At 51.3% G+C, this 15515-nt stretch overlaps 1 protein-coding gene across 2 annotated transcripts in view; it reads right to left on the bottom strand.

The window, feature by feature from the left end:
* lmln (leishmanolysin-like (metallopeptidase M8 family)) overlaps positions 1–12189 on the bottom strand; it is a 166089-nt gene extending 153900 nt beyond the window's left edge. For both annotated transcript variants that reach the window (XM_072473178.1, XM_072473179.1), the window contains exon 1: positions 12036–12189. In XM_072473178.1, the coding sequence (XP_072329279.1) occupies positions 12036–12170 (135 nt within the window). In that variant the 5' untranslated portion in view covers positions 12171–12189. The remainder of the gene's footprint in view (positions 1–12035) is intronic.
* Between the last annotated feature and the right edge of the window lie 3326 nt (positions 12190–15515).

Raw genomic sequence — 15515 nt, 5'->3', positions numbered from 1 at the left:
AAAAAATAGACAGGAGCATTACGAGCTTTGTGTGGGCAGGAAAGACCCCGAGAGTAAAGAGGGGGTTCCTGCAGCGTAGTAGGGACAGAGGGGGACTGGCGCTGCCGAGTTTGAGCGACTACTACTGGGCCGCCAATGTGTCGATGGTTTTAAGTGGATGGGGGAGGAAGAGGGAGCAGCGTGGAAGAGGCTGGAGATGGCGTCCTGTAAGGGAACGAGCCTAAAAGCGCTGGTGACGGCGCCGCTGCCGTTCTCCCCGAAAAGGTACACCACAAATCCAGTGGTGGTGGCAACCTTGAGGATCTGGGGGCAGTGGAGGCGACACAGGGGAGTGATGGGTGCCTCGGTGTGGTCCCCGATAAGGAATAACCACAGGTTTGTCCCAGGGAAGATGGGTGGGGGGTTCCAGTGTTGGCAACGAGCAGGAATTAGGAAGTTGAGGGACCTGTTTATAGACGGGACGTTTGCAAGTCTGGGAGCGCTAGAAGAAAAATATAAGTTGCCCCCGGGGAACGCCTTTCGGTATATGCAAGTGAGGGCATTTGCAAGGCAACAGGTGAGGGAATGTCCGCAGCTCCCGACGCAGGGGATCCACGACAGAGTGATTTCTGGGGTATGGGTCGGAGAGGGCAAAGTGTCCGAAATATACCGGGAGATGAGGGGCGAGGGGGAGGCGATGATAGAGGAGCTGAAGGGGAAATGGGAAGAAGAGCTGGGGGAAGAGATTGAGGAGGGGCTATGGGCTGATGCCCTAAGTAGGGTAAATTCCTCGTCCTCGTGGGCCAGGCTTAGCCTGATTCAATTTAAGGTTCTACATAGAGCACATATGACGGGAGCAAGACTGAGCAGGTTTTTCGGGGTGGAGGACAGGTGTGGGAGGTGCTCGGGAAGCTCGGCGAACCACACACACATGTTCTGGTCGTGTCCGGCACTGCATGAGTTCTGGGGGGGCGTGGCAAGGGTAATTTCAAAGGTGGTGAAGGTCCGGGTCAAGCCTGGCTGGGGGTTAGCTATATTTGGGGTTGCGGAAGAGCCGGGAGTGCAGGAGGCGAAAGAGGCCGATATTTTGGCCTTTGCGTCCCTAGTAGCCCGGCGCAGGATTCTACTCATGTGGAAGGAAGCAAAACCCCCAGGCGTGGAGGCCTGGATAAACGACATGGCAGGGTTCATAAGTTTGGAACGGATAAAATTTGCGTTGAGAGGATCGGCTCAGGGGTTCTCCAGGCGGTGGCAACCGTTCCTTGACTATCTCGCGGAACGATAATGAAAAGATAGAAATGGCAGCAGCAGCAACCCAGGGGGGAGGGGGGGGGGAGCACTATTTTGCGTTTTTGTTATTTGTGTTTTTTCTTGTTTAGTTGTTGTTATTAGTTCACTATACTATTTAAATAATGTTATTTACCAGTTAATGTATAGTACCTGGTTGAGTTGTAAAACGGAAAAAGTTTTGTTTGAAAAATTTTAATAAAATATATATTTTTAAAAAAAGAGTATTGTATCTGTGGGGATTATCAGTGTTGGTAGTTGATAAGATGTTTACTGTGTGTTTATAAAACGTTATCTGGATTCATAGAATAAACGTTGTTTATTCTGCGCACGTGAAGGAGGCACATCCTGAGTGAGACACAGCCAGAGTAGGAATTGGAACTTGGTAATTTGGGGCAGTGTGGTAATTTGGCGCGGAGTGAGAGGAGGTGCTGTTTCTCTTTTTGTTCTGCCTTCTTCGTTTGGCTTTGTAACTGGTAATCTGCAGGGAGAGATCCAGAGTGCATTCCGGGAAGCAGGGGGCAAACCAGGGAGCACTCTGGGAAGGTAGGTGACATAAAATCTTACCCCCAGGTTCCAGCAGCTTTCATTTTCGTGAGCAGGAGAGAGTGTGAGAGAGCCGGGTAGCAGCTTGGGAACAGGTAAGTGAGAGATATTCTGCTATTCGGAGTGATCCGACTGGGGGGGGGGGGGGGGGGGGGGGCTGAAAAGTGACGTCACAGGAAAGCTGTGACCTGATTGGCTGGTCAGGAATCTGCACTAAATTTAAAAATTAAACATTGTTAAACAAATTAAACATAATTAATTAATTACTTAATCATAATTTAGAGGGGTATCTAAACCAGAGACCGGAGAGTACTGTAATTATCATTTACATTTATAGTAGAAATCTAGTGCTAGGAAACATATAGTTAACAGTAACTTAAAAAAAAAAATCTATTTTTTAATATAATTTATTAATTAGTTAACGCAATGTCAATTAGAGGGGTTCAGTGCTCTGACTGTGAGATGTGGCAGGTCCGGGAGGCTTCCAGCGTCCCGGATGGCTACACTGCAGAAAGTGCACCCAACTGGGGCTCCTCACAGACCGCATGGTTCGGTTGGAGCAGCAGTTGGATGCACATAGGAGCATGCAGGTGGCGGAAAGCATCATTGATAGCAGTTATATAGATGTGGTCACAACCAAGGTGCAGGCAGAGACATGGGTGACCACCAGAAGGGGCAGGCAGTCAGTGCAGGAATCCTCTGTGGTTGTCCCCCTCTCAAACAGGTATACCGCTTTGGATACTGTTGGGGGGAATATCCTATCAGGGGAAAACAGCAGCAGCCAGAGCAGTGGCAACACGGCTGGCTCTGATGTTCAGCAGGGAGGGTCAAAGCGCAGAAGAGCAATAGTCATAGGGGACTCTATAGTCAGGGGCACAGATAGGCGCTTCTGTGGATGTGAAAGAGACTCCAGGATGGTATGTAGCCTCCTTGATGCCAGGGTCCAGAAGTCTCAGAACGGATAGCGGGCATCCTGAAGGGGTAGGGCAAACAGGCAGAGGTTGTGGTACATATTGGTACTAACGACACAGGCAGGAAGGGGGATGTGGTCCTGCAGCAGGAGTTCAGGGAGCTATGAAGAAAGTAAAAAGACAGGACCTCAGAGGTTGTAATCTCAGGATTACAACCTGTAATCAGCTGGTGTAGGAGGGAGGGTTTCAGTTATCTGGACCACTGAGAGCTCTTCCGGGGCAGGTGTGACCTGTATAAGGACAGGTTGCATCTAAACTGGAGGGGCATAAATATCCGGACCGCGAGGTTTGCTAGTGTCACATGGGAGGGTTAAAACTAGTATGGCAGGGGGGTAGGTACCGGAGCAATAGGTCAGAAGGTGAAAAGATTGAGGGAGAACTAAGAAATAGGGCCACGATGGCTCTGAGGAAGAGCAGACAGGGAGATGTTGCTGAAAACAGAGCGACTAGTGGCCTGAAGTGAATATGTTTTAATGTAAGAAGTATAACAGGTAAGACAGATGAACTTAGAGCTTGGATTAGTACTTGGAACTATGATGTTGTTGCCATTACAGAGATCTGGTTTAGGGAAGGACAGGATTGGCAGCTAAACGGTCCAGGATTTAGATATTTCAGGCGGGATTGAGGGGGATGTAAAAGGGGTGGAGGAGTTGCGCTACTGGTTCGGGAGAATATCACGGTTGTACTGCGGGAGCACACCTCAGAGGGCAGCGAGGCAATATGGATAGAGATCAGGATTAAGAAGGGTGCAGTCACAATGTTGGGGGTTTACTACAGGCCCCTCAACAGCCAGCGGAAGATAGAGGAACAGATAGGTAGACAGATTTTGGAAAGGAGTAAAAGCAACAGGGTTGTTGTGATGGGAGGCTTCAACTTCCCCAATATTGACTGGGACTCACTTAGTGCTAGGGGCTTGGACGGGACAGGGTTTGTAAGGAGCATCCAGGAGGGCTTCTTAAAACAATATGTAGATAGTCCAACAAGGGAAGGGGCTGTACTGGACCTGGTATTGGGGTATGAGCCAGGCCAGTTGGTAGAAGTTTCAGTAGGGGAGTATTTCGGTAACAGTGACCACAATTCAATAAGTTTTAAAGTGCTGGTGGACAAGGTTAAGAGTGGTCCTCGGGTGAATGTGCTAAATTGGAGGAAGGCTCATTATAACAATATTAGGCAGGAACTGAAGAACCAGATTCGGGGCGAATGTTTGAGGGTAAATCAACATCTGACATGTGGGAGGCTTTCAAATGTCAGTTGAAAGGAATTCAGGACCGGCATGTTCCTATGAGGAAGAAGGATAAATATGGCAAATTTCGGGAACCTTGGATAATGAGAGATATTGCAGGCCTCGTCAAAAAGAAAAAGGACACATTTGTCAGGGCTAGAAGACTGGGAACAGCCTGTGTGGAATATAGGGAAAGTAGGAAGGAACTTAAGCAAGCAGTCAGGAGGGCTAAAAAGGGTCACGAATAGTCATTGGCAAATAGGATAAGGAAAATCCCGAGGCTATTTATACGTACATAAAAAGAAAGAGGCTAGCCAGGGAAAGGGTTAGCCCACTGAAGGACAGGAGAGGGAATCTATGTGCGGAACCAGAGGAAATGGGCGAGGTACTGAATGAATGCTTTGCATCAGTATTCACCAAAGAGAATAAATTGGTGGATGTTGAGTCTGGAGAAGGGTGTGTAGATAGCCTGAGTCACATTGAGATCCAAAAAGGCAAGGTGTTAGGCGTCTTGAAAAATATTACGGTGGATAAGTCCCCAGGCCTGATGGGATCTACCCCAGAATATTGAAGGAGGCAAGACAGGAAATTGCTGATGCCTTGACAGAAATCTTTAGATCCTCACTGACTTCAGGTGATGTCTCGGAGGATTGGAGAATAGCCAATGTTGTTCCTTTGTTTAACAAGGGTAGCAAGGATAATCCAGGGAACTACAGGCCAGTGAACCTTACGTCAGCAGTCGGAAAATTACTGGAGAGAATTCTCGAGACAGGATCTACTCCCATTTGGAAGCAAGTGGACGTATTAGCGAGAGGCAGCACGGTTTTGTGAAGGGGTGGTCATATTGTCTATACGGACTTCAGTAAGGCCTTTGACAAGGTCCCTCATCGCAGACTGGTACAAAAGGTGAAATCACACGGGATCAGAGGTGAGCTGGCAAGATGGATACAGAACTGGCTGGGTCATAGAAGGCATAGAGTAGCAATGGAAGGGTGCTTTTCTGATTGGAGGGCTGTGACTAGCGGTGTTCCGCAGGATTCAGTGCTAGGACCGTTGCTGTTCGCAGTATATATAAATGATTTGGAGGAAAATGTAACTGGTCGGATTAGTAAGTTTGCGAATGACACAAAGGTTGGTGGAATTGCGGATAGCGATGAGGACTGTCAGAGGATACAGCAGGATTTAGATTGTTTGGAGACTTGGGCAGAGAGATGGCAGATGGAGTTTAATCCGGACAAATGTGAGGTAATGCATTTTGGAAGGCCTAATACAGGTAGGGAATATACAGTGAATGGTAGAACCCTCAAGAGTATTGACAGTCAGAGAGATCTAGGTGGACAGGTCCACAGGTCACTGAAAGGGGCAACACAGGTGGAGAAGGTAGTCAACAAGGCATACGGCATGCTTGCCTTCATTGGCCAGGGCATTGAATATAACATTTGGCAAGTCATGTTGCAGCTGTATCGAACCTTAGTTAGGCCACACTTGGAGTATAGTGTTCAATTCTGGTCGCCACACTATCAGAAGGATGTGGAGGCTTTAGAGAGGGTGCAGAAGAGATTTACCACGATGTTGCCTGGTATGGAGGGCATTAGCCATGAGGAGAGGTTGAATAAACTCGGTTTGTTCTCACTGGAACGAAGGAGGTTGATGGGCGACCTGATAGAGGTCGACAAAATTATGAGGGGCATAGACAGAGTGGATAGTCAGAGACTTTTTCTCAGGGTAGAGGGGTCAATTACTAGGGGGCATAGGTTTAAGGTGCGAGGGGTAAAGTTTAGAGATGTACGAGGCAAGTTTTTTTACACAGAGGGTAGTGGGTGCCTGGAACTCGCTGCCAGAGGTGGTGGTGGAAGCAGGGACGATAGTGATGTTTAAGGGGCATCTTGACAAATACGTGAATAGGATGAGAATAGAGGGATACGGAACCCAGAAGTGTAGAAGATTTTAGTTTAGATGGGCAGCATGGTCGGCGCAGGCTTGGAGGGCCGAAGGGCCTGTTCCTGTGCTGTACCTTTCTTTGTTCTTTGTTGTTCTTTAAACATACTTTAGATCCCTGTTGCATCACACCTGTAAAGTGGGCCTTTGTGCTCCCCATAACCAAAATCTATTAAAAGTTGTGGGTCAGGTGAACTCCAGGATATACTTTGGTGTTCTCTAAACCCTGGCTCATAATAATTAGAAATGGGGTTTTACATTATGTGGGGTTCTGTTTGTTGTATTAATATATAGCTTCTTTTCAGTGCGCAAGTTAAAAATGGGGTTTTGGTATTTTGTTGTTTGTATCTATTTTTCTATTTTTCCAGTTGGGAGCCTCCCTGCTAAGTAATGGGTTACTTAATAGGAGTGGTTTGGAGGGTTCGCTGCAGTTCATTATAGTAGTTTTTGGGGGTAATGAGCTTAGTTCTTTTGTTTGGCTGATCATGATGCCTGTCTAAACTAAAACATTCTGCACTTCCAGGGTCCATATCCTTCTATTCCCATCCTATTCATATATTCATCAAGATGCCTCTGAAACGTCGCTATCATATCTGCTTCCACCACCTCTCCTCTCAGTGCATTCCAGGCACTCACCATCCTGTGTAAAAATCTTGCCAGGCACATCTCCTCTAAATTTCCCCCTCGCACCTTAAACCTATGTCCCCTAGTAAGACTTTTCCACCCTGGGAAAAGGGGTCTGACTATCCACTCCATGCATGCCACTCAGAATTTTGTACGCCTCTATCAGCTTCTCCCTCAACCCCTGTCGTTCTGGTGAAAACAATCCGAGTTTATTCAACCTTTCCTCATAGCTAATATGCTCCAGACCAGGCAACATCCTGGTAAACTTCTTCTGTACTCTCTCATAAGCATCCACATCCTCCTGTTTAGTGTGGTGGCCAGAATTGTACGCAAAATATTCCAAATGCGGCCTAACTAAGATTCTGTACAACTGCAGCATGATTTACCAATTTTTATACTCAATGCCCCAACAGATGAAGGCAAGCATGCCATATGTTTTCTTCACTACCTTATCGACTTGCCTTGTCATTTTCAGAGCTCTGTCAACCAGTACACCCAGATCTCCCTGTCTGTCAATACCGGGGTTCTGCCCCATTTACTGTATAGTTCCCACCTGTATTAGACCTTCCAAAATGCATTACCTCACATTTGTCCAGATCAAACACCATCTGCCATTTCACCACCCAAGTCTCCAACCGATCTATATCCTGCTGTATCCTCTGACAATCCTTTTACTATCTGTAACTACACAAATCTTTGTGTCGTCCGAAAATTTACTAATCAAACCATTTCCTCCATATCATTTATATATACTATGAAGAACAAAGGTCCCAGCACTATTCCCTGTGGAAAACCAGTCGTAACAGCCTTCCATTCAGAAAAGCACCCTTCCACCGCTATCCTGTCTTCTATGACCGAGCCAGTTCTGTATCCATCTTGCCAGTTCACCTCTGATCCCATGTACCTTCAGCTTTTGTACCAGTCTGCCATGAGGGACCTTGTCAAAGGCTTTTCCGAAGTCGATGTAGACAACATCCACTGCCCTTCCTTCATAAATCACCTTTGTCACTTCCTCAAAAACCTCAATTAAGTTAGTGAGACACAACCTCCCCTTCACAAAACCATGCACCCAATTGCTAATAAGTCCATTTGTTTCCAAATGTGAGTAAATCCTGTCCCTAAGAACCTTCTCCAATAATTTCCTTACCACTGATGTAAGGCTCCCCCGCCTATAATTTCCTAGATTATCCCTGCTCCCTTACTTAAACAACATTGGCTATTCTCCAGTCCTCTGAGACCTCAATAGTAGCCATGAGGATACAAAGGTTTCTTAATTTGCTTAACACCTTTGGCTCCTTCTCTGAATACAAATTGAACTTAGACAAGAGTGAACGTTTCCTGGTTAACCTCCCTGGGAGGCAAGCCCAACTGGGGATGTTACCTTCTCGCCTTGCTAAGACAAGCTTCGGCTATCTGGGGACCTGGGTAGACCACAACTGGGCCTCACTTCATGGGCAGCACGGTAGCATTGTGGATAGCACAATTGCTTCACAGCTTCAGGGTCCCAGGTTCGATTCTGGCTTGGGTCACTGTCTGTGCGGAGTCTGCACATCCTCCCCGTGTGTGCGTGGGGTTCCTCCGGGTTCTCCGGTTTCCTCCCACAGTCCAAAGATGTGCAGGTTAGGTGGATTGACCATGATAAATTGCCCTTCGTGTCCAAAATTGGCCTTAGTGTTGGGTGGGGTTGCTGGGTTGTGGGGATGGGGTGGAGGTGTTGACCTTGGGTAGGGTACTTTTCCAGGGGCCAGTGTAGACTCGATGGGCCGAATGGCCTCCACCTGCACTGTACATTCTATGATAAGGTAAATAACACCAATCTATTTAACAGTATCAAATGCAGGATTTGCAGTGGTGGAATAATCTCCCCCTATCCATGGCGGTTAGAGTTCATACTATTAAAATGACATGCCCCAAGGTTTTTCATTTTACTTTCCGTATCTCCCCATTTTCTTCCCAAATCCTTTTTTTAAATCGCAGCTTTGACAAAGAATCATCCAGACTCAAAGTGTTAACTCCCTTCTCTCTCCACAGAGGTTGTCAGACCTGCCGTGATTGTCCAGTATTTTTTGCTTTATTTCCATACCATATTGTTAGTTCACAATTTCCCTAATACACTTCCATGTATTAACAAGGTAATCAGTCCCAATTCTTTTTAGGTGCAAACTGTTGACCAGCACGGATGCCATGTCACCAAGAACTGGTCCCAAAGTATCCAAAATTTTAAACCCTCCATGCCTGGGTCAAACTGTGTGAGTGCATTTGTTGGCCTGGATCATACATACTCGCAGTGCATACTCTGTGCCCGGGTCAGACTCCCAGCCTGTGCCCGATTCCCAGCCTGTGCCCGCGTCAGACTCCCCACCTGTGCCCGCGTCAAACTCCCCGCCTGTTCCCGGGTCAGACTCCACGCCGGTGTCCGGGTCAGACTCAGCGCCTGTGCCCGGTCGCACTCCCCGCCTGTGCCCGGGTCGCACTCCCCGCCTGTGCCCGGGTCGCACTCCCCGCCTGTGCCCGGGTCGCACTCCCCGCCTGTGCCCGGGTCGCACTCCCCGCCTGTGCCCGGGTCGCACTCCCCGCCTGTGCCCGGGTCGCACTCCCCGCCTGTGCCCGGGTCGCACTCCCCGCCTGTGCCCGGGTCGCACTCCCCGCCTGTGCCCGGGTCGCACTCCCCGCCTGTGCCCGGGTCGCACTCCCCGCCTGTGCCCGGGTCGCACTCCCCGCCTGTGCCCGGGTCGCACTCCCCGCCTGTGCCCGGGTCGCACTCCCCGCCTGTGCCCGGGTCGCACTCCCCGCCTGTGCCCGGGTCGCACTCCCCGCCTGTGCCCGGGTCGCACTCCCCGCCTGTGCCCGGGTCGCACTCCCCGCCTGTGCCCGGGTCGCACTCCCCGCCTGTGCCCGGGTCGCACTCCCCGCCTGTGCCCGGGTCGCACTCCCCGCCTGTGCCCGGGTCGCACTCCCCGCCTGTGCCCGGGTCGCACTCCCCGCCTGTGCCCGGGTCGCACTCCCCGCCTGTGCCCGGGTCGCACTCCCCGCCTGTGCCCGGGTCGCACTCCCCGCCTGTGCCCGGGTCGCACTCCCCGCCTGTGCCCGGGTCGCACTCCCCGCCTGTGCCCGGGTCGCACTCCCCGCCTGTGCCCGGGTCGCACTCCCCGCCTGTGCCCGGGTCGCACTCCCCGCCTGTGCCCGGGTCGCACTCCCCGCCTGTGCCCGGGTCGCACTCCCCGCCTGTGCCCGGGTCGCACTCCCCGCCTGTGCCCGGGTCGCACTCCCCGCCTGTGCCCGGGTCGCACTCCCCGCCTGTGCCCGGGTCGCACTCCCCGCCTGTGCCCGGGTCGCACTCCCCGCCTGTGCCCGGGTCGCACTCCCCGCCTGTGCCCGGGTCGCACTCCCCGCCTGTGCCCGGGTCGCACTCCCCGCCTGTGCCCGGGTCGCACTCCCCGCCTGTGCCCGGGTCGCACTCCCCGCCTGTGCCCGGGTCGCACTCCCCGCCTGTGCCCGGGTCGCACTCCCCGCCTGTGCCCGGGTCGCACTCCCCGCCTGTGCCCGGGTCGCACTCCCCGCCTGTGCCCGGGTCGCACTCCCCGCCTGTGCCCGGGTCGCACTCCCCGCCTGTGCCCGGGTCGCACTCCCCGCCTGTGCCCGGGTCGCACTCCCCGCCTGTGCCCGGGTCGCACTCCCCGCCTGTGCCCGGGTCGCACTCCCCGCCTGTGCCCGGGTCGCACTCCCCGCCTGTGCCCGGGTCGCACTCCCCGCCTGTGCCCGGGTCGCACTCCCCCGCCTGTGCCCGGGTCGCACTCCCCGCCTGTGCCCGGGTCGCACTCCCCGCCTGTGCCCGGGTCGCACTCCCCGCCTGTGCCCGGGTCGCACTCCCCGCCTGTGCCCGGGTCGCACTCCCCGTCTGTGCCCGGGTCGCACTCCCCGTCTGTGCCCGGGTCACACTCCCTGTCTGTGCCTGGGGTCACACTCCCTGTCTGTGCCCGGGTCACACGCCCTATCTGTGCCCATTCTGTGCCCCGGTCACACTCCTTATCTGTGCCCATTCTGTGCCCCGGTCACACCTCCTGTCTGTACCCGGGTCACACCTCCTGTCTGTACTCGGGTCACACTCCCTATCTGTGCCTATGTCACACTCCCTGTCTGTGCCCATTCTGTGCCCCGGTCACACTCCCTATCTGTGCCCATTCTGTGCCCCGATCACACTCCCTATCTGTGCCCATTCTGTGCCCCAGTCACACTCCCTATCTGTGCCCATTCTGTGCCCCGGTCACACTCCCTATCTGTGCCCATTCTGTGCCCCAGTCACACTCCCTGTCTGTGCCCATTCTGTGCCCCGGTCACACTCCCTGTCTGTGCCCATTCTGTGCCCCGGTCACACTCCCTGTCTGTGCCCATTCTGTGCCCCGGTCACATCCCTATCTGTGCCCATTCTGTGCCCCAGTCACACTCCTTGTCTGTGCCCATTCTGTGCCCCGGTCACACTCCCTGTCTGTGCCCCGGTCACACTCCCTGTCTGTGCCCCGGTCACACTCCCTGTCTGTGCCCATTCTGTGCCCCGGTCACACTCCCTGTCTGTGCCCCGGTCACACTCCCTGTCTGTGCCCATTCTGTGCCCCGGTCACACTCCCTGTCTGTGCCCCGGTCACACTCCGTCTGTGCCCATTCTGTGCCCCGGTCACACTCCCTGTCTGTGCCCCGGTCACACTCCCTGTCTGTGCCCATTCTGTGCCCCGGTCACACTCCCTGTCTGTGCCCATTCTGTGCCCCGGTCACACTCCCTGTCTGTGCCCCGGTCACACTCCCTGTCTGTGCCCATTCTGTGCCCCGGTCACACTCCGTCTGTGCCCATTCTGTGCCCCGGTCACACTCCCTGTCTGTGCCCCGGTCACACTCCCTGTCTGTGCCCATTCTGTGCCCCGGTCACAGTCCCTGTCTGTGCCCCGGTCACACTCCCTGTCTGTGCCCATTCTGTGCCCCGGTCACACTCCCTGTCTGTGCCCCGGTCACACTCCCTGTCTGTGCCCATTCTGTGCCCCGGTCACACTCCCTGTCTGTGCCCATTCTGTGCCCCGGTCACACTCCCTGTCTGTGCCCCGGTCACACTCCCTGTCTGTGCCCCGGTCACACTCCCTGTCTGTGCCCCGGTCACACTCCCTGTCTGTGCCCCGGTCACACTCCCTGTCTGTGCCCCGGTCACACTCCCTGTCTGTGCCCCGGTCACACTCCCTGTCTGTGCCCCGGTCACACTCCCTGTCTGTGCCCCGGTCACACTCCCTTTCTGTGCCCCGGTCACACTCCCTGTCTGTGCCCCGGTCACACTCCCTGTCTGTGCCCATTCTGTTCCCCGGTCACACTCCCTTTCTGTGCCCACTGACAGTCTCTCAGCACCTGTTCTGGCTCAATCTCAGTCTCTCACTCTCCAGCTCTATTCCTTCATAGAGTCGGTTGATTTTCCTGTAACGATTGCTCACCTCCCTCAGATCCGGAGCACGGTGTTTACATGTATAACAGGTGCTGGTTTCGATGACGGTACACATCATGCCGGTAACAAGATAAAAGGCCCAGGTCCGGATTCTCCAGCACAGACTGAAGCCGGACGCCATCATGGTGCCGCGATGACGTCATCGTGCCGGCAGGACGCAGGCGCAGTGCTGAGTGCTTCACCAGAACTCCACAAGTTGTGAGTCGCAAGCGGAGTGGGAGCCAGCACTCTGGCATCCAATAATATTGTATTCTGGAATAAATGTCAATCTGAAATTTAAAAAACTCATAATGTCAATCAGATTAGTAAATCTGTTCTTCCTAGACCTGGCTCCCAGGTCTCAAGAAGTTCACCATCCAGGACAAAGCAGCTTGCTTCATCTGCACCTCATCCACCACTTTAAACATTTGCTTCCTCCGTCATTGGTGTACAGGGTGTCATGATATTCAGCTAAACATCATGGTGCAAACATACATACACACTGATGGACAGATCAATGGACCAATCAATACACACACATCACAGCCAATCACAGGCAAGAGCATACACACCATAAAACGGGGAACGCGACACTTCCCCCTCATTCCAGCAGGAGACAGCTCAGGGCACAGAGCTCACAGCAAGCCACACAGACATTCACCATGTGCTGAGTGCTTCTCCAAGATAGTGTTAGGGCTAGGTCCACAGGTTAGAGGGTAATGAACGAACCACAGTAACCAGTTTACAGATGTTGTTATTGTTAGTAATAAAACTGAGTTGTACCATCCGCAACCGTGTTGGTTCGCCTATGTAGCAGAGCACCCAACATGACACAGGGGTGTGTGTACCATGTGCCAGATATACTGCAGCAACTCCCCAAGGCTCCTTGGACAGCAACTGCAACCTCTACATACATGCATGGGAACACCACCACCTGCAAGTTTCCCTTGTCTTGTCAAAACTCTCAATTTTTCATACAGATTTTGGAGGTTTTAAGTGTTAACAGTAGTCCTATCTGTGTTCCCATCTCCTTGGCCTAACAATATATTAGTCTCAATTATATTATCTCTTGATCTGGACAGGACACCAATCCAGGACTTCTAAAATTCATGGTGTACATTATCATACAGTGTTTTTCTAATATTCCTCTAGACAGTACCATTTTCAGGTCCTGTTACAGTTCTCCAGGTCATTCATTTTTGCTGTTTCCCCATCGGACACTGTTTCATGCTTTCATGGTTGCTGTTTCTTGAGTCCCGGATATCATGGCGTAATTTTCATAGATGGTTATCTCTGTTAATGCTATGGTTCCACCAGTCGTGAGAGTCACCATACTAATAATCACCAAGTATGTTTCCCAGTCCATCATTTTTTTAACCTATTATTGAGATCAAGAGAGTATATGCTTTTTTTCAGCCAAAATTTATTCTTCACTAGGATCAACGACTACTGTCCAATGGCCCTGACAACTATCATTATGAAGTGCTTCGAGAGGTTGGTCATGAGACACATCAACTCCATACTCCCAGAATGCCTTGATTCACTGCAATTCACATACCGCCACAACCGGTCGACAACAGGCGCTATCTCCCTGGCGCTACACTCATCCCTGAAGCATCTCAACAACAAGGACTCCTACGTCAGACTCTTATTAATTGACTACAGTTCTGCCTTCAACACCATAATCCCCACCAAGCTCATATCAAAACTCCAAAACCCAGGACTTGGCTCCTCCCTCTGCAACTGGATCCTCGACTGCCTGACCCAAAGACCACAATCAGTAAGAATAAAAAACAACATCTCCTCCACAATAGTCCTCAATACCAGAGCCCCATAATACTGCGTACTTAGCCCCCTACTATACTTCACATACACACATGACTGTGTGGCAAAATTTGGCTCCAATTCCATCTACAAGTTTGCTAACTGTAGTGGGTCGGATCTCGAACAACGGTGAGTCAGAGTACAGGAGGGTGATAGAGAACCTAGTGGTGTGGTGTAACGGCAACAATCTCTCCCTCCACGGCAGCAAAACTAAGGAGCTGGTCATTGACTTCAGGAAGCAAAGTGTGGTACTAACCCCTGTCTGCATCAATGGTGCCAAGGTGGAGATGGTTGACAGCTTCAAATTCCTAGGTGTGCACATCACCAACAGTCTGTCCTGGTCCACCCACATCGACTCTACAATCAAAAAGGCATAACAGTGCCTATATTTCCTCAGGAAAGTAAGGAAATTTGGCATGTCCACATTGACTCTTACCAAGTTTTACAGATGCAGCAGAGAAAGCATCCTATCTGGTTGTATCACAGCCTGGTATGGCAATTGCTCGGCCCAAGGCCCTAAAAAACTACAGAGAGTCGTGAACACAGCCCAATCCATCACGCGAACCCACCTCCCATCCATTGACTCTCTCTACACCTCCCGCTGCTGTGGGGAAAGCGGGCAGCATAATCAAAGACTATTCCCAGGTTATTCTCTCTTCCAACCTCTTCCATCGGGCAGGAGAAACAAAAGTCTAAGGACACGCACTAACATATTCAAAAACAGCTTCTTCCCGGCTGTTGCCAGTCTCCTGAATGATCCTTTTATGAACTGAACTGATGTCACCACGCATCTTCTCTACTGAGTAGTACTACACTCCGTATGTTTCACCCAATGTCTGTGTCTATGTATTTACATTGTGTATCTATCGTATGTCCTATGTTTTTTTCATGTATGGAACCATCTGTCTGGACTGTACGCAGAACAGTACTTTTCACTGTACCTCGGAACATATGACAATTAATCCAAATCTTGTTAGATTAATTGACCCCCATTTTTAAAAAAATCTTTCTCAGCCTGGCGGTATCTCCTTCAAGATTGTGCATTTGTGCATTCCAACGGCAGCACAATGACGCAGTGGGTTAGCACTGCAGCCTCACGGCGTCGAGGTCCTAGGTTCGATCCCAGCTCTGGGTCACTGTCCGTGTGGAGTTTGCACATTCTCCCCATGTTTGCGTGGGTTCGCCCCCACAACCCAAAAGATGTGCAGGGTAGGTGGATTGGACACGCTAAAATTGACCCTTAATTGTGAAAAAATGAATTGGGTATTCTAAATTTATTTTAAAAAAGTAAAAGATTGTGCATTCCGCCGTTTCTACAAGCCTGTTGCCTGATGAGAGATAGTGGCAGTGACTACTAGTGGCGACTATGGAGTGAGTAGTCACACATTTGGTGGCTTCTGCTTGAGGTGGAATTGTTTGGTCCTTGTTACCCATTTACGGGGATGTTTGGTGGTACAGAATACAGCAACAGACAGAGCTAAGGGTTCTCCTTCGGGTGTGTGACATTATCATAAATGTAAGAACTGCAAGGGTTAATGAAATGTTTAACTCAACCACTAGAGGGAGCTAGATGTACAAGTATATAAGACATTGATGAGCCTTAGGTGAGTGGTTGACGAGAAGGTTGGAGAACAGACTGAAAGATAGTGTGAGTGAGAGCAGATCA

Source organism: Scyliorhinus torazame, chromosome 2, assembly GCF_047496885.1.
Source record: "Scyliorhinus torazame isolate Kashiwa2021f chromosome 2, sScyTor2.1, whole genome shotgun sequence".
In the NCBI taxonomy this organism is placed as follows: Eukaryota; Metazoa; Chordata; class Chondrichthyes; order Carcharhiniformes; family Scyliorhinidae; genus Scyliorhinus; species Scyliorhinus torazame.
This window is presented reverse-complemented; position numbering and strand designations above follow the sequence as displayed.